At 43.8% G+C, this 21,727-nt stretch overlaps 1 protein-coding gene across 1 annotated transcript in view; it reads right to left on the bottom strand.

Moving 5' to 3' along the window:
- Positions 1-21,727, bottom strand: part of LOC131189531 (uncharacterized) — a 42,970-nt gene that overhangs the window by 20,868 nt on the left and 375 nt on the right. Inside the window, exons 2-7 of the mRNA XM_058165659.1 lie at positions 19,107-19,174; positions 18,089-18,836; positions 14,216-14,336; positions 13,207-13,289; positions 11,428-11,557; positions 3,928-4,799 (exon numbers count right to left, since the gene is read on the bottom strand). Coding sequence (XP_058021642.1) covers positions 3,928-4,799; positions 11,428-11,557; positions 13,207-13,289; positions 14,216-14,336; positions 18,089-18,814 — 1,932 coding nt within the window. The 5' untranslated portion in view covers positions 18,815-18,836; positions 19,107-19,174. The remainder of the gene's footprint in view (positions 1-3,927; positions 4,800-11,427; positions 11,558-13,206; positions 13,290-14,215; positions 14,337-18,088; positions 18,837-19,106; positions 19,175-21,727) is intronic.

Below are 21,727 nucleotides of genomic sequence, written 5' to 3'. Positions count from 1 at the left end.
GCGTCTTTAAATTATAAGATATTAGCTGGATACTCGTGCTCCGCTACGAAACTATGATTGGGCTTGATAAATCGACACTTACAACTTAAAAATTAATGAGTAGTTACCATTGGCCTCTCTTCTCCTTCTCTCCCTCAGGCTTGCCCCACAGAGGCCTCTCCTACCTTATCCCCTTCTCTCCTTTAGTCTAACTACTTAGCATCAGAGCGTTTTTCAGGTGGGGAGAGGGAATAGAATGTCTAAACTCCCAACCTGCAGGCTGAATGAATCATGCACTGGCCATGCCCACGTGACAGTTGGAACAGAGTTCTTTTCAGGTGGGGAGGAGGAGTAGAATGTCCAACTCCTTAGCATCAGAGTGTATTAATAATAATATAAGAAATACTAATGATCTGATGGTCATTTAGAAAAATCCTTTCTTAACGAGCACCTAGAAGCCAAGAGGAAAATACGTGGCAAATTTCAAGTTTGTAGGTTTACGGTTCTCAAGATTTCGTGGTGATGCGTGAGTGGTAGTTCGCTTTTATATATATATATATATATATGTATATATGTCTTTGGTTGTTCGGGTTTTCTCCCGTGTAAAATTGGAAGTGTCTTGGCGACGTTTCAACGAAGTCTCATACGTCATCTTCAGGCTTCAGCTTCGTGCTTCTGGGAGCGTGCTTCTTGCTCCCAGAAGCACGAAGCTGAAGCCTGAAGATGACGAATGAGACTTCGTCGAAACGTTGTCAAGACACTTCCAATTTTATGCGGGAGAAAACCCGAATAACCAAAGACCTATATATATATATATATATATATATATATATATATGTATGTATGTATGTATGTATGTATGTATGTATGTATATAGTATTGTGATATTTGGTTATATATTTTTATATTTTCTGTTTTTACATCTTTTCTATTCTTTACACTTTTATTTTTTATATATTTTAAGCTTTTAAAATATATTTTTGTCTTTGTGTAAGTTATGTTTTTTTTTAAAAAAATGTTTGTGTTCCATCTTCCTTGTTTGTCAGTAATAAAGATTTGATTAATTCCATCAAGTTCGTCTTTCTTACTCTCTACATTAGTGGAAAAATGGCCTAGGACAGGTTCTCAAAAAAACCCTTCAGGTTCAAGAGAAATTATTTTAATCATTTACGACAGCTGTAGCGTCCTGGGTTCACGAGGTCACCATTTGCAACTTTCCCAGCCAGTTTCCAACAAACAAAGACAATGGAGGAAGTTGGATTCACTTAACGGCCAGGGCTCCCTTAACAACTGTAGTGATTTGTATATCAGCCATGGCAAGAAAGGGAATAAAATCACTTGATAACCGCCTTGCTTAGCATAAGTTGAGTGTGGTCGTAAGTTGAGAACTATCTGTACAGGCATTCTGAAAGCATACACATTGTGAAGGGTGGCCGCGTTGACATTTCATCATGAAAATGCCTTCATTTTTATTTATTATTTATTAATTTTTTATGCCACCCATTTCCCTTACAAGGTGACTTTGTGCAGCTTCATTGTACGTTTCTTTCGTCTTCTGGAAGGGTGTGAAAGACAAAAGAATTCAGGCTTGCTTATACGGTGGCCCCGAACACACAGCAAACTGAGAAACAAGGAGTGATTTTTTTTTCACCTCAAGGAAAAAAGATCAGAAAATGCAGTGAACCACAGCATTATTTGTATTATCATTCTTAAGGGAGGGATCTGGCACATTTCCAAATGGAAGCAGCTAGAAGTGCGGAGACTGCAAAGCATGGGGAATCCATGAGGAATCTTGCCCAGTGAAAACAGATTTGGGAGAATCCCACGCACAGCATGAATGAACAAACTAAGGGCTGAAACCAACGGCCTTTCACTCCAGTACATAATACCATACTTCTTTATTTAATACAGAAATATGAGATGCACTGGTACATAGTCCACCGACTTTCCAAGCAGAATTTCAGAAGGAGAGCTTGAAGCATTCCTGCATTGACTTCGTAGGCAACTCTTTCTGAGCAACATGGAGGTTGGTTCTTGGGAGAAAGTGTAAAGCTGTTGTATTATTGTAATAGTAACAGTAAAAAGCTATTACAACATAACTTTTACACCACTGTTTCTCAGGCAACTTTAACATGTATGAACTTCATCTGCTGTCTGGGGAATTTTGGGAGTTGGAGTCCACACATCTTCAAATTGCTAGTTTCAGAAATAAAGATTTATAGCAATTCTCTTAAAACGATCCAAAAAATTCCCATTAGCAATATTGTTTCATTGACACTTTTCAACGAAACCTGAGCCATTATAGGTTCCTAACTTCTTCTCTATATTTTGGCTCATAAAATCATAGTGCATGTTAAATTGTGGGTTTTATTTTTCATATTTTAACTTAAAGCATTAAATTATAATTCTTTTTATGCAAGTGTAAGAACTTGGGTATAGGCTTATTTGTATTGTTAATACCTGATGTATTTAATATAGTTCATACATTTGTATTGTTTTCTGCATAGGTTGGCAAATCTGTAAATCATGAAATCCTACAGTTTAAGTTCTTATTTATATTATAAATCTCTAACAGATATAAATATATTTTTTTAAAATATAAGAGGAACAAGCCTACCATAGCCAGAACTTTTACATTAAGGATTCATGATGAATTTCTCTTTTTCCACCTCAAAGATGAAGAGTTAAAATAGAATCCATGCTAAAAACTGAAATGTAGAGAGATTTAATTAAGGACTTCCTAAAGCTTAAATCATAAGTATTGTACAGAACAATTAAAATAAGTAACTTAATTAAAAGGTGTGAAAATTAGGTGATTCGTGTATGAGACAATGCAGAAATTCTAAGAATATTTTTCTAGTAAAAAGGATAGTTAGAGAAAGTTTGGAAAAGGTTTCCAATTGTTTTAGATTAAATCTACTAAGCTTCAAACAAGTTGTACGATTCTGACTTTCTTCACTAAATTTTTCTGAATGTTAACACTTCAGAACCCTCCTTTAATAAGAAACATAAACTTTCAATATTAAATTGTAACACTTAAGAAGATATTTACTTTGCTACAGCCAACCCATTACCCAATCTTAAGGGTTATTTTGTTTTTAGTAAAACATTATGCTTCAGAATTATTTTCATGTTCCATTTTAATTCTTAGACCTTCCGATGTTTTAGGGTAAGGAAGGCTTGAAAACCAAACACAGGGGAATGGACGAAGTTACCTTGAAGACGACAAAATGTGATGGCTACATTTAGGATACCCGGTTATGAATAATGTCTGGAAATCTCAATGAGAGACGACAATGAAGAAGAATGGAAATCAAAAAAATGATTTGGCATTACAGTCTGATGAATAATTTAATTTGGACAATTGTTTCTGACTAAAGATATATCAGAAAGGCATCTCAGAAGGTGCTAGAAGGTGCCTGAGAAATTTGAGACATCTGTCTTAGGTGTTAAGTTAGGCACTCACTACTTCTCCAATATTCTCAATTTTTCTTTACATTTTTGAACTCTGCCGTAAGGAAGCTTCTTAAAAGAGATGGGAGCTTTTGCCTCAATTGAATAGAAGATACTTGATCTGTCCATTGAAGTAGCAGATGGGATTTGTTACCTCTGTTTGCCCAGAATATGGGCAGGAGTTAGGTGGTTAGGATTTGGTATGCTTCTACTGTGTTTGCCACCAGTTGGTCCACATGACTTCATTTTTGGTGCTGTAACGGATTCGTTTCTAACGGCTTAACCATTTTTGTATGGTTTATTTCACACTGTGTTTTCATTGCTTTTTTTAAAGTTTTGCTGACATGCGTGTCAATTATTTCAGTTTTCTGGGTAGGATGGATTTAATCAGTGAATTAAAATGGGTTACGCTACCACTGACCAGCACTGGCCACCTACAGATGCTCACAGGACCAACCGTGTATCAAAGGAAGGAAGAAAACCGGCTCTCATTCATTCATCGGAGCTCAAGTTCACACTGGCCGGAGGTGCTGGGGTTTGAAACATCCCCAAGGCCTCCTCCCTGCAGGCCTGATACAGGGAAGGCACGATCTGTCTGCTGAAGGTGGTACCGGATGGGATTTTATAGTTGGGGGCAAGCAACTTCAGGAGGTGCTGGAAACCTGCCTCTTCCACCATGCTGAAGGGCTGGTCATCCAAAGCCATCATCTGGGCAATAGCACGGGTCACTTCCGATGGCTTTGGACCGGCCTGTCTTTTACCGGGTGACTTCTGCTTCGTCCAGCACTGGGGCAAAGCATTGGGCATCAGAACAGGTCCATTCGACTTACTGCTAGTCGGCAACATGGCTTGCGTCGTGGCGATGGCAGCCAGAACGATGTTGCCGTGATGCCTCTGCAGATGTTTCAGCAACCCAGATGTTGAAAAATGTTTTGAGTTCTTGCCTCGGCTAACCCGTCTCTTGCAGTGCGTGCAGATGCCGTAGCAGGGGTCCTCCGAATCCAACTCAAAGTGGTCCCAGACCACGCTGTGCTCAGGACCGCTCCGGGGCTTCTTTGTGGGAGGTGGGTGGCTTGGGAAAACTTCCGGGATCTCATGACCAACCTCTCTAGGAAAGTGGGAGGAATTCGGAAGGGACGTTCTCTGGTATCTCTTCCAATGAACTTCTCCCAGCTCAAAACAGTCCTTTCCTGCCCCGACTGGCGATCCATCCTGGGTCTCTCGTGATTCAGATCGTCCTTCCAGCCTCTCATGTTTGACGGGCACCTGGTCGTATCCGATCTGTGGCCCCATCCTGGAGTTATCCTCTGTTTCAGCTTCTCCACACTGAGGAATCTCCACCTTGATGTAATTTCCCATTTCGTCTCCTAAAGAAACAAAAAGGTAATCATTTTTCACAGGAAGAAACAAACCTATTAACCCAAAGGTACTTTTCGCAAGAGGCAACTGGGCCAGAGGTGGGTTTCAGCAGGTTCTGACCGGTTCTGGAGAACCGGTAGCGGAAATTCGGAAAATTCGGAGAACTGGTAAATACCACCTCTGACTGGCCCCGCCTCCATCTATTCTCTGTCTCCTGAGTCCCAGCTGATCGGGAGGAAATGAGGATTTTGCAGTAACCTTCCCCTGAAGTGGGGTGGGAATGGAGTTTTTACAATAGCCTTCCTCTGCCACGCCCAAGCCACGCCCACCAAGCAATGCCACATCCACCAAGCCACATCCACAGAACCGATAATAAAAAATTTTTATAAACAATTTTTATTGTAGTTTTTCTTTTCCATAATTCTAATACATAGTCAAAGAGATAGTGTCATCTTTATATACTTTGGATTAACAGTTCAAGTAAAATCTACATTATATACACCCTCAACTTCCTTATGACTATTACCTATTTTTGTTTCCATTGTCTATCCACCTATACCATTTTTCCCAAACCACATAATATTCTGAATCATCTTTTTCTTTTAATTCTAAGGTTAGTTTATTCATTTCGGCACATTCAAATGTTTTCTGGATAATCAATCCCTCTGGTGGTAAATTATGTTCCTTCCAATATTGTGCGAACGCAATTCTTGCTGCTGTTACCATATGTAGGATCAGATATCTTATATTTTAAATCCCACCACTGAACTGGACATTCTTGTTTTTCTTTGAAGACTTTTCACTCAAAGCACCTTTGAGATAACCATGACCTAGAGCAGTGGTTCTCAACCTGTGGGTCGCGACCCCGTTGGGGGTCGAATGACGATTTGCCAGGGGTCGCCTAAGACCATCGGAAATATGGGAATTATATTTGCGAATCAAAGAATTGCGCTCCAATGGTTGACTCCACAAGCCAGCTGCAGGCTCTTCAAATCGCTAGCCGAATTTGGCTTCAGGCGCGATGAATTAAAAAAGAGAGAAATCTTTGCTCTGATGTCTCCCTCTCAAGCCAGCTGCAATCACTCCCAATCGCTAGCCTAATCTGGCTTCAGGTGCGATAAACTTAATAGGGGAGGAGTCTCCGCTTTAATGCCTCCATCCTCAAGGCAATCGCAAGCAGTTCAGATCGCTAGCCAATACTGCTTCAGGCGTGATAAATTCAAAACGAAAATAATTTTACGGTTGGGGTCGCCACATTGTGGGGAATTGCCTTATACATTGTAAGCCGCCCTGAGTCTTCGGAGAAGGGCGGGGTATAAATGTAAACAAAAAAAAAATTGTATTAAAGGGGTCGCAGCACTATAAAGATTGAGAACCACTGACCTAGAGAATCTCCATGGACATAATAAACCTATTAACCCGTTGTGGCCTGCTGGTGGCCAGTGGAGTTGGCAGCAGAGTCAGACAGTGAGGAGGTTGGGGAGGAACTTGGGACAGTCTTGGGGGCTGGGGAAAGCTCAGACAAGGGCTCTGCATTGGAGGTAGAAAGGGAGCTAGGCAGCAGTGAGGCAGAGGAACAGCTGGAGCCTGTTCCTAGTGTGCGCATGCGCAGAGCTGCCAGAAGACAAGAACAATTCAGAAAGCAGGGTCGACTTGGGAGTAAAGCCACACCTTGGAGGTGATTGGCCCCTCCCATAGGAAACAAAAGAGGAACGAATCGGGAGTGGGTTTTTGCAGGAAACAGTTTGGTCAGTTGGTCGGTCATTTCAAGAGTGGAAAGTTCTGTTCGTGACTTTAAGAGAGATTGTGCCAAGTTTTGCCTTGCCCTGCGTTTGGAAACTAGTTATTTGGCAGCTTTTCAAGCAAGATAAGGTCTGTGTTGATAAATATTCCTCTGAAAGACTGTTTGCCAAGCCTTGCTGACTGTGAATGAAAGGAATTCACAATTGTGTAAATAAAAGGGGTTTTGCTGGGACCAAGACTCTGCTTCATGCTTTTTAAGGAAGCCTAGGTCAGAACATAACCCTTCTAGGTCAGGGATCCCCAACTCCTCATTCGTGGATCGGAATCGGGCTGCGGCCTGCCAGAAACCAGGCCATGCAAACAGGCAAAGCCCCGTCCACAGGATGCAGGCAGCACGTGAAACCCTGCCCCCTCCGGTCCATGAAAAAAACCTCCCTGGTACCCAAAAGGTTGGGGGTGATTTCTCTCCCTGCCCTGTCCATCTCTCTCCCTCTCTCTCTCTTAATCTCAAGTCTTTTATGCAGACTAAGTTTTAAAAACTACAGGCCTCTGAGCGCTCTATTTTTATTTTGCTGTGATCAGTTAATGAATTGGGGTTTTGGTTTTTTTTAGAAACCCAGTAAGATGTTTCTTGAAATTACATGGGAATTGCAGAGTTTCGCTCGCATCTGAGGAAAAGAAAGGATACTGAAAAACAAGCAAATAGGCAGGCGGAAATGGCCATCCCAATTTGTTACATGAAGTTAGCACTTTCTGCTAGATGGGCACCTCAAGTTGGTGTGGGACTGGGCTGGGTGTCGTTTGTATGAATTTGTGGGGTTTTGTGTGTGAGGATGTGTGTAAGTCAGTATTGACTTCTGTGACTGCCTGGATAAGTCCCTGCAGTTTTCTTGGCAAGATTTCGGAAATGGTTTGTCATTGGCTCCTCCTTCATAGGGCTCAGAGAGAATGACTGGCCCAGGTCATCCAACTGGCTTTGTGCCTAAGGTGGGACCAGAACTCACAGTCACCTGGTTTCTAACCTGATGCCTTCACGGCTACATCAAACTGGCTCTCACTGCGTTTCTTTTTTTCTTTCATTTTGTGAAACCCTATCAAGTTGTTTGGAGTGGGCCAGACTAGAAACTGAAGGAAAAAAACTGGAGGAGAAAAGGGATAAGAAGAAAGATGGAGGGAGAGAGAGAGGAAGGAAAAAGAAATTGCTCTGTCTGTTCAGAATAGCATAGAAAGAGTTGGAAGGGACCGTGGAGGTCTTCTAGTCCAACCCCCTGCTCAGGCAGGAAATCCTGTATCATTTCAGACAAATTGTTAAAAACTTCCAGTGTTGGAGCATTCACAACTTCTGGTGGCAAGTTGTTCCACTGATTAATTGTTCTAACTGTCAGGAAATTTCTCCTTAGTTCTAAGTTGCTTCTCTCCCTGATTAGTTTCCATCTGTTGCTTCTGGTCCTGCCCTCAGATGCTTTGGAGAACAGCCCGACTCCCTCTTCTTTGTGGCAGCCCCTGAGATATTGGAAGACTGCTATCATGTCTCCCCTAGTCCTTCTTTTTATTAAACTAGACATACCCAGTTCCTGCAACCGTTCTTCATGTTTTAGCCTCCAGTCCCCTAATCATCCTTGTTGCTCTTCTCTGTACTCTTTCTAGAGTCTCAACATCTTTTTTACACTGTGGCAACCAAATTTCTTCAAATGTCTCAGGGGAAAATTTCCTTGTCTCTTCCTGAGACTCTCATTAACCCACATTAGGGGAAGATTAGGAAGACAGCCGTCTGTAGGAAGAAATCTTTATTTTCTCCATCAAATGGCTCAATTCTCCTTGGTTTTGAGGCAGGCTCTGAATGCCTCTGAAGCTCCCTCTGAGAAAGAGGAACCTGGCACCAGTAACGATTACTTGATGTACCGAGGCAAAAACAGCTCGATCTGAGAGACATATGGCATTCCTGCAATCGCCTCCTTTGCGCCAAGAACAATATGGCCTTTCCAAACAGAGACAGAGAAATCCACCCTGGGAAGAAAACTAGATGATCCTTTGGGCCTGCGATGACTATTCAACGTCTCCACCAACAGCTCCCCCTCAGCTCTTCAGTCAAGAACGTAACCTCTGAAGGCATTTGGCAAATGATGCTGAGATTCCCACCAAACCTCCATGGACCAGCTCTTGGCCAGACCAAATGCTCTCCTGGATGACAGGAACCAGCTGGCTGAGCCCAGGGAGAGGACAATGGAAATCCAGACACCCTTTGGATCATATCTGTATTTATTTGTGGAAGAAACTGCAAAGGGCGATGGCTCTTTGGATTTTAATTTGGCCTTATATTTAATAAGTTTTTTAATTATTGTTTTATTGTGCACTTTTTACTGTTTTATTTGGCTGTGAACCGCCCTGAGTCCTTGGGGAGAAGGGCGGCATAAAAATCTAATAAAATGAAATGAAATGAAATGAAATGAAATGAGTTTCTGCACACTGGAGTTAGTGAAGAGGAAAAAATGGTGGGTGAAGGAGCAGCCATCCTTGGACAGGAGAAGAAACAGTGGAGCCTTCAGATCCAGATGTCCATTGATTATGCACAATAATTTCTCTATAGCAGGGGTCTCCAACCTTGGTCACTTTAAGACTTGTGGACTTCAACTCCCAGAGTTCCTCAGCCAGCAAAGCTGGCTGAGGGACTCTGGGAGTTGAAGTCCACAAGTCTTAAAGTGACCAAGGTTGGAGACTCCTGCTCTATAGGATTCAAGGAGAAGCTCTGAGCCATCAATAATAAGAGAACTGTCAGGTGTGAAGGGGCCAGTAATTCTGATTACACCAACTTATCATGCCTATGCTAAACTGACAATTAGCACCATCTTGGGGTTGTTGCTGTTGTTAGTTTCAAAGTCGTGTCCGACCCATCGCGACCCCATGGACAGCATTCCTCCAGGCCTTCCTGTCCTCTACCATCCTCTGGAGTCCATTTAAACTCATGCCGACTGCTTCAGTGACTCCATCCAGCCACCTCGTTCTCTGTCGTCCCCTTCTTCTTTTGCCCTCAATCTTTCCCAGCATTAGGCTCTTCTCCAGGGAGTCCTTCCTTCTCACTACTTCTCACTCTGGGAGTTGGCCAAAGTAGTCGAGATCTTGGGGTTAGATAGGGTCAATGGAATTTAAAAGGGGTTGGATTTAGTCCCTTGTGGCTACGTACAGACTCTAGGCCGATTCCTCTTTTGACTCCACCCAGCATTCTGCCACTCCTTCTCCAAGAACTGAACTTTCCCATCATATGCAGTGGTGGGATTCAGCCGGTTTGAAAGAACCGGTAGTTAAATTGCTGGCTGGCCCCTCCCCTCCCCTCCCAGGAGTCCCCACGCATCCCCTTTTGGCTCCCAGGTAAGTGTAGGGAGGCCTCCTAGGCCCAAAATGGGGTGCAGGGGGGAGGGGTTGGCGTGCCTCCCACGGCCTGTTTTCGCTCCCAGGAGGCTGCAAGGAGGCCTATTAGGCCCAAAATGGGGTACGGGGTGGATGCAGTGTGGTCCCCCATAGTCCATTTTTGATCCTGGGGGTGGTGGTGCGGGACACCAAATGCTGCCTTTCACACACCCTATCAATGCAGATCCAGCTGGTCATTAGGGCAAAGAACCGGTGGTTAAATTATTTGAATCCCAGCACTGATCATATGCATGCGGGAATGTCCCAGTAGTGGGTTTCAATTTCGTTCGCTACCGGTTTGCTCGTGGGTACACAGGCGTGACGCTTCTACACATGTGCAGAGACATCTGGCTGGGTGGGCGGAGCCTCCTGCTGCCGCCGCTACCGATTCACCTGACCTGGGACGAACTGGTAGCAACCCACCACTGGAACGTCCAACCTTCTCCATGACTATACAAAGATTTGAGCATCAAAGGCTACATTTCCTGAACCCTTATGTCCTCCAGAAACATTCTGGAGGACGCAGTGCCACTCTTTCAACTGGATGCTATTCCTCAAATCAAGGGTCTCCAACCTTGGCAACTTTAAGCCTGGAGGACTTCAACTCCCAGAATACCCCAGCCAGCAAAGCTGGCTGGGGAATTCTGGGAGTTGAAGTCCACCAGGCTTAAAGTTGCCAAGGTTGGGGACCCGTGCCTCAAAGCACAAAAATCACACCACAATAATAAGTGAAGGGGACATGGACGCCAGGGTAGAAGTTCCCTCTCATGTCCACCACATGCCTCTTTTGCAGGTACAGGTAGAATTCAACTTACAACAGTTCATTTAGTGACCGTTCAAAGTTACAAGGACACTGAAAAAAGTGACTTCTGACCATTTTCCTCAGTTACAACCATTACAACATCTACATGATCATGTGATCAAAATTCTGACTCTTTTGGTAACTGGTTCATATCTATGACCGTTGCAGTGTCCCGGGGTCATGTAATTTCTTTTGCGACCTTCTGACAAGCAAAGTCAATGGGGAAACCAGATTCCACTTAACAGCTGCATTCCTAAGTGCAGTGATTCACTTAACAGCTGAGGCTAGAAAGGTCTTAAATGGCGCAAAACTCACTTAACAAATTGCTCACTCCAATGTATTAGGGGTTGCCACAAAGAAGGAGTCAAGCCATTCTCCAAAACACTTGAGGGCAGGACAAGAAGCAATGGGTAGAAACTAATCAAGGAGAGAAGCAACTCAGAACTATGGAGGAATTTCCTGACAGTTAGAACAATTAATCAGTGGAACAACTTGCCTCCAGAAGTTGTGAATGCTCTAACACTGGAAGTTTTTAAGAAGATGTTGGATAACCATTTTTTTCTGAAGTGGTGTAGGGTTTCCTGCCTAAGCAGGGGGTTGGACTAGATGACCTCCACGGTCCCTTCCAACTCTGTTATTCTATTTGCAAACTTGTGTTTCTGGAGCCAAAAAGATCATTTTCTCACCCAAAATATCCGTATTTGAGTCATCCTCCTCCTGCAGGACGTGCCACAGCATAGTCTGCTGGCCTGGCTGGGTCATGCTCTGCTTCACAATCTGCAGAGACCCTCCAGGTTCCTTGACATCTTTGGATCCCTGCGAAGAGAAAGAGACCACAATCCTCCTTCAGTAAATTTTCTGGGAATAGTTTACTTTTTCTTGAAGTCCACTGAACACTAAACAAAACTAACAGCTCTTCTCCTATCAGATTCTAGAGAAGGAACAGTGTTGAAGCAAAACTGCAGGTTTCCTTAAAGCACATTGCCTTGCAATGTGGCCATCGCACGCCGCCCAGAGGCTACCATACGAGGACAAATCATGCATTTCAAAGATCGCTTGGAGGTGGGAGACACTTCTAATGTAATCTACCGGATTCCTGCATGGGCTGCACTGTGACTATATAAGACAGTCAGGGAGGAAGTTAACCATTAGATTGCAAGAACACAAGGGAGCCATCAAGTGAGGAGACCCAACTTCATTATTAGCCTCACATTGCAATGAACAAGGAAATGCATTCAATTCCGCAGCTATTAAGATTGTTGGCCGAGCAGGTGCAAAAACAGCCAGGGACATGATTGAAGCCTGGAAAACGGCTCCCTTGTCAGTCAACAGGAGTGCTGATTTACCACTAGCTTATCAAATACTTAGAAGCCTAGGGCCTGGCAGCATAAACAACAGCCAATCGCCAGCCATCAACACACCAATCAACCAGTAGGAAGGCACCACATAAATACAACTCATAGAATAGCCCAAAGCACATATTCCAGTAGAGAAAAGTTCCCAGAGGATGTGCACGAGTCCGAAAGCTAAGAATAAACCTCTGGTCTCGGTGACGGACCCAGATTGGATCTTGGTTCTGCAACCCAACAAGACAGACACAGACTTCAGAGGATACTTAGAACTGCAGAAAAAACAATTACTACCAACCTGCCTTCCATTCAGGACCTGTATACTGCACGAGTCAAAAAGAGGGCTGTGAAAATATTTACAGACCCTTCACACAATAGTGGGTTCCAAATCCCGTCGCTACTGGTTCGCTCGTGGGCGTGTGCATGGTCACGCGGCACTTCTGCACATGTGCAGAAGCATCCAGGCGGAGCCTCCTGCTGCCACCACTACCATTTCGCCCAATCTGGGGCAAACTAGTAGCAACCCACCACTGTTCTCACATCCTGGACATAAACTGTTTCAACTCCCACCCTCAAAACAATGCTATAGAGCACTGTATACCAGAACAACTAGACACAAAAACAGTTTTTTCTTGAACGCCATCACTCTGCTAAACAAATAATTCCCTCAACACTGTCAAAACTATTTACTAAATTTACACTACTATTAATCTTCTCATTGTTCCTATCATCCATCTCCTCCCACTTATGACTGCATGACTAGCTTTGTTCCTGGTATCCTTACGATTTATATTAACTGTTTCCTAATATGATTTGACTGCTTATTTGTACCCTATGACTATCATTACGTGTTGTACCTTATGATTCTTGATTAATGTATCTTTTCTTTTATGAACACTGAGAGCATATGCACCAAAGACACATTCCTAGCGTGTCCAATCACACTTGGCCAATGAATTCTATTCTATTCTATTCTATTCTATTCTATTCTATTCTATTCTATTCTATTCTATTCTATTCTATTCTATTCTATTCTATTCTATTCTTGCTTCTCTTTAACCAGTAGTAGCCCTGATGAGCCATCCATGTACACCCTAAATATAAGATGACCCATACCTCTTTCCCACCAGTCTGGCCTGCTTCTTCTCCTTCAGGAGGAAACGGCAAAGGAGAGAGACTTGGGTATTTCGGTCCACTGCCTACAAAGAACATAAAAGATTTCAGTATGGAATTTCAAAATAGGAAATTTTGTCTCTCCTATTTCTAAGGAGGTGTTTTGTTAATAGTCTTTGTTGAGCCCTGTTGAGACAGATTATGATCACAAAGATTCAGATCATAAAGGCATGCTTAGATTTTCTATTTACAGGTAGTCCTCAGCTTATGACCACAATTGAGGTCAAAATGTATGTTGTTAAGTGCAAAATTTGTTAAGTGACTTTTGCCCCATTTTACAACTTTTCTTGCCACATTTGTTAAGTGAATCAATCACTGCAGTTGTTAAATTAGTTAATATGGTTGTTAAGTGAATCTGGTTTCCCTATTGACTTTGCTTGTAAGAAAGTTGCAAAACAGGATCGTATGACTCTGGGACACTGCCACTGTCGTAAATGTGAGTCAGTGATCCAAATATGAATCACGTGACCATGGGGATGCTGCAACGGTCATAAGCGTGAAAAATGGCCGTAAAGCACTTTTTTTTCAGGGCCATTGTAACTTTGAACGGCTACTAAACACACTGTTATAAGTCGAGGACTATCTATATTTATCAAATTTGGAAACCACCCATCTCTTTCACAGAGATACAAAGATGGCTGTGATTAAGATATACACCAAAAACCAAAGTTCTACACTGGCGCAAGAATAGCATATAGTTCTTCCAGAACTCAGCTATAGCTTTCCTGATCCTTGACCATCAAGCTACGTTTTCCAAATTATCTCCTCCACAAGGCTAATGAGGTTAAAGGAATTTTGCCCTCACCACCACACAGCCAAACCAAACCAAACCAAACCAAACCAAACCAAACCAAACCAAACCAAACCAAACCAAACCCAAACCCAAACCAAACCAAATAAACTCCACAGAAGGAAATGTAGAAGAAAATTTAAATATTCCATGAATTCTTACCCAGCAAATTGGCCTCCACATTTGGATCAGTTTCACCGTAGATTGGTCCCTTTGTGGCATTTAGAGGCTCCATCTCTGCAACTGCCGGTAGGAAATCCACGGGTTTTTCCTTTAAACGCCCCTGAAGCAGGGAAATATAATCTCAAAATGGGAGGAAGAGGTTTGGCAGGTAAAATGTATTCTGATTTTTCTACCAAAAACGAGAGCCCCCAGCAGTTCTTCCAATATCAGATAGCCAAACTCAGTGGAGAGGCCAACCTCCGGCATTAACACATGTGTTAGAAATGTTTCGTATGATTTGGAGCACACTCACCATCTCTGCATATAAATGTTATAAATAAATAAAAAAATATTGCCTTTGGCTTGGAGTTATACATAGTACCGGTAATAACTGAAAATGTGGTTTAGGGTAAAAGATCTCAGCCACTGTGCTTAGGAAAATTATTATCGTACGAGGTTGTTTGGAACCAGTGAATTAGACCTGTTCAACAATCCAGTTACACAACTGACAAAAGCTACACCTAACCATTTGGACCCACCACCTCTGCTCAAAATTCAAAGGGACAGATTTAACCTACACTGCAGAGGTTAACACATTATTTCAAAGCATTTGATAAACTGAAAACGTCTAGAGAGAAAATTATCGAAGACCTATAGTTTAAAAATGGCTGCTAAGAATATGTTTAATAAAGGTCTTCGTTGTAGGCTACTTTGGGAAGCAAATTGAGGAAACGTGTAAAAGAACACGATATTTTTACTTCATTGTCAGTTTGTTTGATGCATCAAATGGCACAGTAATTTCAGGTGTTTGTATGTTAGGATTTTTAAAAAGTAGCAAAAAATTAAAAAATACAGGAAAGAAAAATCAAAGAACAATGCAGCTAGTCCTAAACTTACAATAGTTCGTTTAGCGACTTAAGTTTCAGGGGCAATGAAAAAGAGACTTGTGACTGTTTTTCACACGACCGTTACAGCATCCTCACGGTTATGTGATTAAAATTCGGATGCTTGGCAACCGATTCATATTTATGACGAGTGCAGTGTCCCGGGGTCATTTGATCCCCCTTTGCTGCCTTCTGACAAGCAGTCAATGGGAAAGTGGATCTTCTGAACCACCGGATTACTAACTTAACAATTGCAGCGATCTACTTAACAACTGGGGCAAGAAAGATCGTAAAATGGGACAAAACTCATTTAACAACTGTCTCACTTAGCAATAGAAATTTCATACAATCAACCTATTTGGGAAAAGATCACATCTTTATCTCAGTATAAAAAAAACTGAAAAGACTAATATAGAATAGAATAGAATAGAATAGAATAGAATAGAATAGAATAGAATAGAATAGAATTTTATTGGCCAAGTGTGATTGGACACACAAGGAATTTGTCTTGGTGCATATGCTCTCAGTGTACATAAAAGAAAAGATACATTCATCAAGGTACAACATTTACAACACAATATAGAAGTGAAGGAATGACATCCCTTCACTGAACCAGCATCTCTCGCAGAGGTGGATTTCACATAATTTAACCACCGGTTTGCTGTGCATCGAAAATGTGAGCACGGGTGGGCGGTTTGCACACTTTGCTCACGCACGTGGCTTGCACACATGCATGCGGTTTAGAAAACGTGGCTGAATAGGATGGCATAACGCTAGGGCAGGTGGGCAGGGCAGGCACACACACACACACACACACACACACACACACACACACACACACAGGTCGCCACTACCGGTTCCCAGAACCAGCCCAAGCTGGCTGAATACCACCACTGCTCTAGAGCAGGGGTTTCCAACTTTGGTAACTTTAAGCCTGGAGGACTTCAACTCCCAGAATCCCCCAGCCAGCAAAGCTGGCTGGGGAATTCTGGGAGTTGAAGTCCGCCAGGCTTAAAGTTGCCAAGGTTGGAGACCCCTGCTCTAGAGTAGGTTTTTTCCTAACTTGGCAACTTTAAGTCATGTGGACTTCAACTCCCAGACTTCCCCAGCTGGGCAGCATTTCTGTGAGTGGAAGCCCACATGTCTTAAAGCTCCCAAGGTTGAGAAACACTGCTCAGATGGCCCTGCTAGTAGGCTTGAAGGACCAGGCTGTTCCCACCCGCCTCCGGTGTTGGGGCCATGGAGCAAACTCTGCTAGTTGTTTTTGGGTTTCCCCCCCCCCCATAATTGGAATGATTTCTTTTGACCTCAGACATGTGGATTGTTGTTTTTCTTGTGGTTGGTTTTAATCCTTGTACACAGCTGGGGAGCCGCATGAATCATTTAAATGAAACAAATCACTGCCTCTTACCCCAAGGCATGATAAAAGAACTAAGTTTTAAAGCTTTGCCAAGGCTCAGCAGGATCAGGACTCTCTGGACCAGACGAAGAATGCTGTTGCGCAGGGCTGACCCAGCTACAAGGGGAACACATTTGTGAAGTCTCATCAAATGTCAATCAATCTTTTGCTGCCGAGATCTGGAGCATTTAAACTCTACCAGATCTAAACCTTGGGCAGAAATTAAAAGGACCAAAGGAGCATTCCAATAAGTAATTGGCTCTTTGTAACAATTAACAGTTTAAATATAATTTACTGTATTTTAAATATAAAATACAATTTACTGCTGCTAATAGTAACCATGTTATTGTATAGTTCAATATTACATTTATCTCTTTTGAATATGCAGCTCAAGGCTGTGAACACACCTAATACTACTCCTTCCTATTTTCCTCACAACAACAACCCTGTGAGATTGGAGGGCTGTGAGAGAGTGACTGGCCTAAAGTCACCCTGTCCCTTTCACGTACTAAAAGCAGGCCTAGAAATCAGAGTCTCTTGGTCCCTAGGCCAGCACCTGGTTCTCTAGGCACTGTGAATACATTCTGGTGCAGAGGTCTCCAACCCTGATCCCTTTAAGACTTGTGGACTTCAACTCCCAGAGTCCCTCAGCCAGCAAAGCAAAGCTGGCTGAGGAACTCTGGGAGTTGAAGTCCACAAGTCTTAAAGGGACCAAGGTTGGAGACCCCTGTTCTAGCGGGCCATGAACTTAAAAAGAAAAGCTGCATTTCATCACTGTAAATTGGTTTTCAATTAATAGTTGAGGATGATTCAATACCAGCTCTGCATGACCTGTGCCAGTTGGCTTCCAGGTCCAATTCAAGGTGCCGGTTATCACTTTTAGAGCCATTCATGGCACAGGAACAGAGTTGCTAAGGACCCCTCCCACCAGACAATCAGAGTAAGTGTATTGCAAATCCCGTTGTGTAATGAATTTTGACTACCAGGATCTACGAAGATGGTTTTCTCTGCAGTTTTCTCTGCTCTCTGGAACATCTAAACTTTAGAGAAGAGACAAGACCTCATTTTTGGTATTCTGGAGAAGTGTTAAGAGCTGGCTCTGCCAATTAGCATGGGGGGGTTGTCTAAAAATGTTACACAATCCTGGGGGTGGTTGGTGGCTTGAGAGCACTCTCTCTGCCTTGTTAACCTTTGAGCTTTCTGACATTTTTCCGCTCTGATTGCCACTTTTCACTTGTAAATTTTAACCTTGTTTTCATTGTTGTTTTTAGTCATGTTTTATAATACTATTGTTTATGAATTGGCCAGAGTCACTTAGAGGAGAAATTGAGGTGCAGAAATTTGATACTTAATTTGATTTTTATCCCACCTTTGTTACTTTAGAAGTAAGCCAAAGTGGCGAATTTACATACACCACCTTCCTCCTATTTTCTCCACAAAAACATTGCTATGAAGTGGGTTGAGCTGAGAGAGTAACTGGCCCCAAAATCATCCAGCTGGCTTTTGTGCCTGGTTTCTAGGCCAGCACCTTAATCACTACATCACACTGGCTAAATAAATAAATTTGAGGATCTGGATAGTAAAACTCACCTGAGATGTCCTGGTTTTGGCCTCCTGTTGACTCATTAAGAAGTCCTCCACCAGGGCCACGGCCTGGGAACACGACTCCGGCCTCCTGGCTTGGATCCAACTCCGGAGCTCCGGTGGGAGGCTGGCCAGGAACTGCTCCAGGATCAGCAGCTCCAGGATCTGCTCCTTGGTGCGTCTCTCCGGCTTCAGCCACTGGCGGCAAAGCTCCTGGAGTTGGCTGTGGATCCTCCGGGGATCCTCTACCACTTGGCAGCAGAACTGCCGAAAGTGCTGCCGCTGCCTCTCCGTTCTCAGGGCTTCCCCCCGCAAGATGGCGGCCTTCACTTTCTCATAGTTTTCCTGGTCTCGGGCTTCCAGACCTCGGAAGGCCTCTTCCGCTTCTCCGCTCAGGGCCGGCAGGAGATGGGCCGCCCACTGGTCCCGGGGCCATCGGCAAGCTTTGGCCACTTGCTCAAAGGAGGCCAGAAACTCTTTGGTGTCCTCCCAGGGAGAAGCCTCGGACATCCCAGAGTTTCCCCGTCCCGTTAAAATGGGCTGCAGAGATTTCAGGAACTGCTGGAGCTGGGCTTCCCAGAGCTCCTGCATCCCGTGATAGGTCTCCCTTCGGCAATGTTGTGACGCTCCCCATCCCAGGCGCTCCTTCTTATGCTGGCGATGAGTGGCACCGGGGTTTTTTTCTGTTCCTTTTGGCTCCCGATCTGTCCCAGCAGCTCTTGGCTCATTCATTGCTTTCACAGCTGATCGTACCCTTCCAAATTCAGAATTAAGACTTTCAGATCACATTATAGGTAAAAGGCCTAAAAAAGGATTTCAACAGTAACAGGAAATATTCCTGACATTTTCTATTCAGATATTACAACCTTTTTTTTTTAAGACGTGAAGGAAGAAAAAGGGAATTCTTTTAAAAATAGGTTTTTAAAAAAGCTTTTCAATCATATCATTCAATGGCTATTTTTGTGGGTCTCTCTATATGGGTCCCCCCCCCCCAAAAAAAGGAAGGGAGGCTGTTAAGACTCACCCTTGACTGAAAAAGTTCTGGGTCAAATCTTTGCACAACTGAGGCAGGAGTCTTCAATCAAACCATCTCTGCAAAAGCAAAGAACAAATATACAGGTAATCCTCACCTTACTGACCACAGTTGAGCCCAAAATTTATGTTGCTAAGCGAGAAATTTCTTAAGTCCATTTTGCCCCGTTTATAACTTTGCCTGCCACATTTCTTAAGTGAATCATAACGGTTGTTAAATTAGCAACATGGTTGTTAAGTGAATCTTTTTCCCTATTGATTTTGCTTAAGTCGGAAGGTTGCAAAAAGTTGATCGCATGATCCCGGGGACACTGCCACTGTCATAAACATGAGTCAATTGTCGAGCATCTGAATGTAAATCAGATGACCGTGAGGGATGCTGCACCAGTCGTTAAGTGTGAAAAATGGTCATAGGTCACTTTTTCCAGTGCCATTGTAACTTCAAATGGTCACTAAATGAATTGTTGTAAGTTGAGGACTACCTGTATTTACGGATGCTTTTATTTATTTGCTTTTTCAGTGGCCAAATCTGTGCCCATCTCACCCCAGGAATTCCTGGCACAGATAATGCAGAAGCAACATTCAATTTCATTCAGCCAGAGGTTGATCCATCCCCTCAGAGGCTTTTTCCACTGGCCAACCTGGATATTGGTTTCCTGTGGGGGCTCATAGAGAAGGACCATACACCGCCCCCCCCCCCACAGCCCCCTGCCAGGCCGGACCGGACTGGCCACTCCAAGGGAAAAGAGCTGCCTGTGGAACAGCTCCCGGTCCTGAGACAGTTCAGGTATTATAGGTAGTCCTTGACTTATGACGAGAATCGAGCCCAACATTCCTATTGCTAAGCGAGACCTTTGCTAAGCGAGTTTTGCCCCCATTTTATGACTCTCTCGCCTCAGTTGCTAAGGGTTTCTCTGCAGTTGTTAACTTAGTAACACGCTTGTTAAACAAATCTGGTTTTCCCCTTGATTTTGCTCATCACAAGGATATACAAGGGGATCACGTGACACCCCCCCCCCGGGACATTGCAAACCGTGAATTTCAGCCCGTTTTATCATTTTTCTTGTCCCTGTTGTTAAGGGAATCACCACAGTTGTTAAGTTAGTAACCTGGTTGTTAAGAGAATCTGGCTTCCCCATTGGCTTTGCTCATCAGGAGGTCCCGCAAGGACCTTTGGGACACAATAACTGGTCATAAACGTGAAGCAGTTGGCAAGTGTCCGAATTTTGATCACATGATCATGGGCAATGCTGCAAAGGTCGTGAGTGCGAAAAACAGTCCTAAGTCCCTTTTTTTCAATGTTAGCTTGGAAGGGTCACTAAATAAACGGTCATAAGCTTAGGATGGCACGGAGCAGTTTAAAAATCTTTTTTTTCAATGTTAACTTGGAAGGGTCACTAAATGAATGGTTGTAAAACCAAGGATTGCATGTAGCAGCAGCTCATAAGTCTCTTTTTTCAATGTTAACTCGGGTCACTAAATAAGCGGTTGTTAAGCTGAGGACTGTATGGAGCAACTTCAGTCTTTTTTTTCAATGTTAACTTGGGTCACTAAATGAACGGCCATAAACCAAGGTGTGCATGTAGCAAGAGCTCATAAGTCTCTTTTTTTCAATGCTAATTTTGGAAGGGTCAGTAAATCAACGGTCGTAAGCCGAGGACTACAGCAGCTCATAGGTTCTTTTTTTCAATGCTATCTTTGGAAGGGTCACTAAATGAATGGTCATAAGCCGAGCACTGTATGTAGCAGCAGCTCATAGGTTCTTTTTTTCAATGCTATCTTTGGAAGGGTCACTAAATGAATGGTCATAAGCCGAGGACTGTATGTAGCAGCAGCTCATAGGTTCTTTTTTTCAATGCTATCTTTGGAAGGGTCACTAAATGAATGGTCGTAAGCCGAGGACTGCATGCTGCAGCAGCTCATAGGTTCTTTTTTTCAATGCTATCTTTGGAAGGGTCAGTAAATGAACGGTCATAACCCGAGGACTGCATGCTGCAGCAGCTCACAGGTCCCTTTCTTCAATGCTAACTTTGGAAGGGTCAGTAAATCAACGGTCGTAAGCCAAGGACTGCATGCAGCAGCAGCAGCTCGTAAGTCCCTTTTTTCAATGCTATCTTCGGAAAGGTCACTAAATGAACGGTCGTAAGCCGAGGACTGCATGCAGCAGCAGCAGCAGCAGCTCATAACCCCCTTTATTCAACGCTATCTTTGGAAAGGGCACGAAATGAATGGCCGTAAACCGAGGACTGCATGTAGCAGCAGCTCAAGGCGTGGGAGCGTCGGCTGAGGCCGCCAGCCAAAGCCCCGTAGGCGGGTCGGGACATCATCATCATCATCACACACACACCTCACACTCACACACACACACACACACACACACACCCCCGCCTGTGCCCCGAGAGCCGGGGCGAAGGCGGGCATCGCGAGTCTCCCCCCCCACCCCCACCCCCACCCCGTGACAGCTGCGCCGAAACTTCGGGGAAGCCCCCCTCCGCCCAGGGACCTGAAGCGGCCCCCCCTCCACGGGGCTCCCCATCCGGCTTCCCGCCAGGCCTTTAGTCCCCCCTGAGGAGAAGCGGGGCGAGGGGTCCCGCCGCCACCTCCACCCTTCCT

Source organism: Ahaetulla prasina, chromosome 2, assembly GCF_028640845.1.
Source record: "Ahaetulla prasina isolate Xishuangbanna chromosome 2, ASM2864084v1, whole genome shotgun sequence".
Classification (NCBI taxonomy): Eukaryota; Metazoa; Chordata; class Lepidosauria; order Squamata; family Colubridae; genus Ahaetulla; species Ahaetulla prasina.
The sequence above is the reverse complement of the archived record's forward strand: the minus strand, read 5'-3'. Positions and strand labels throughout refer to the sequence as shown.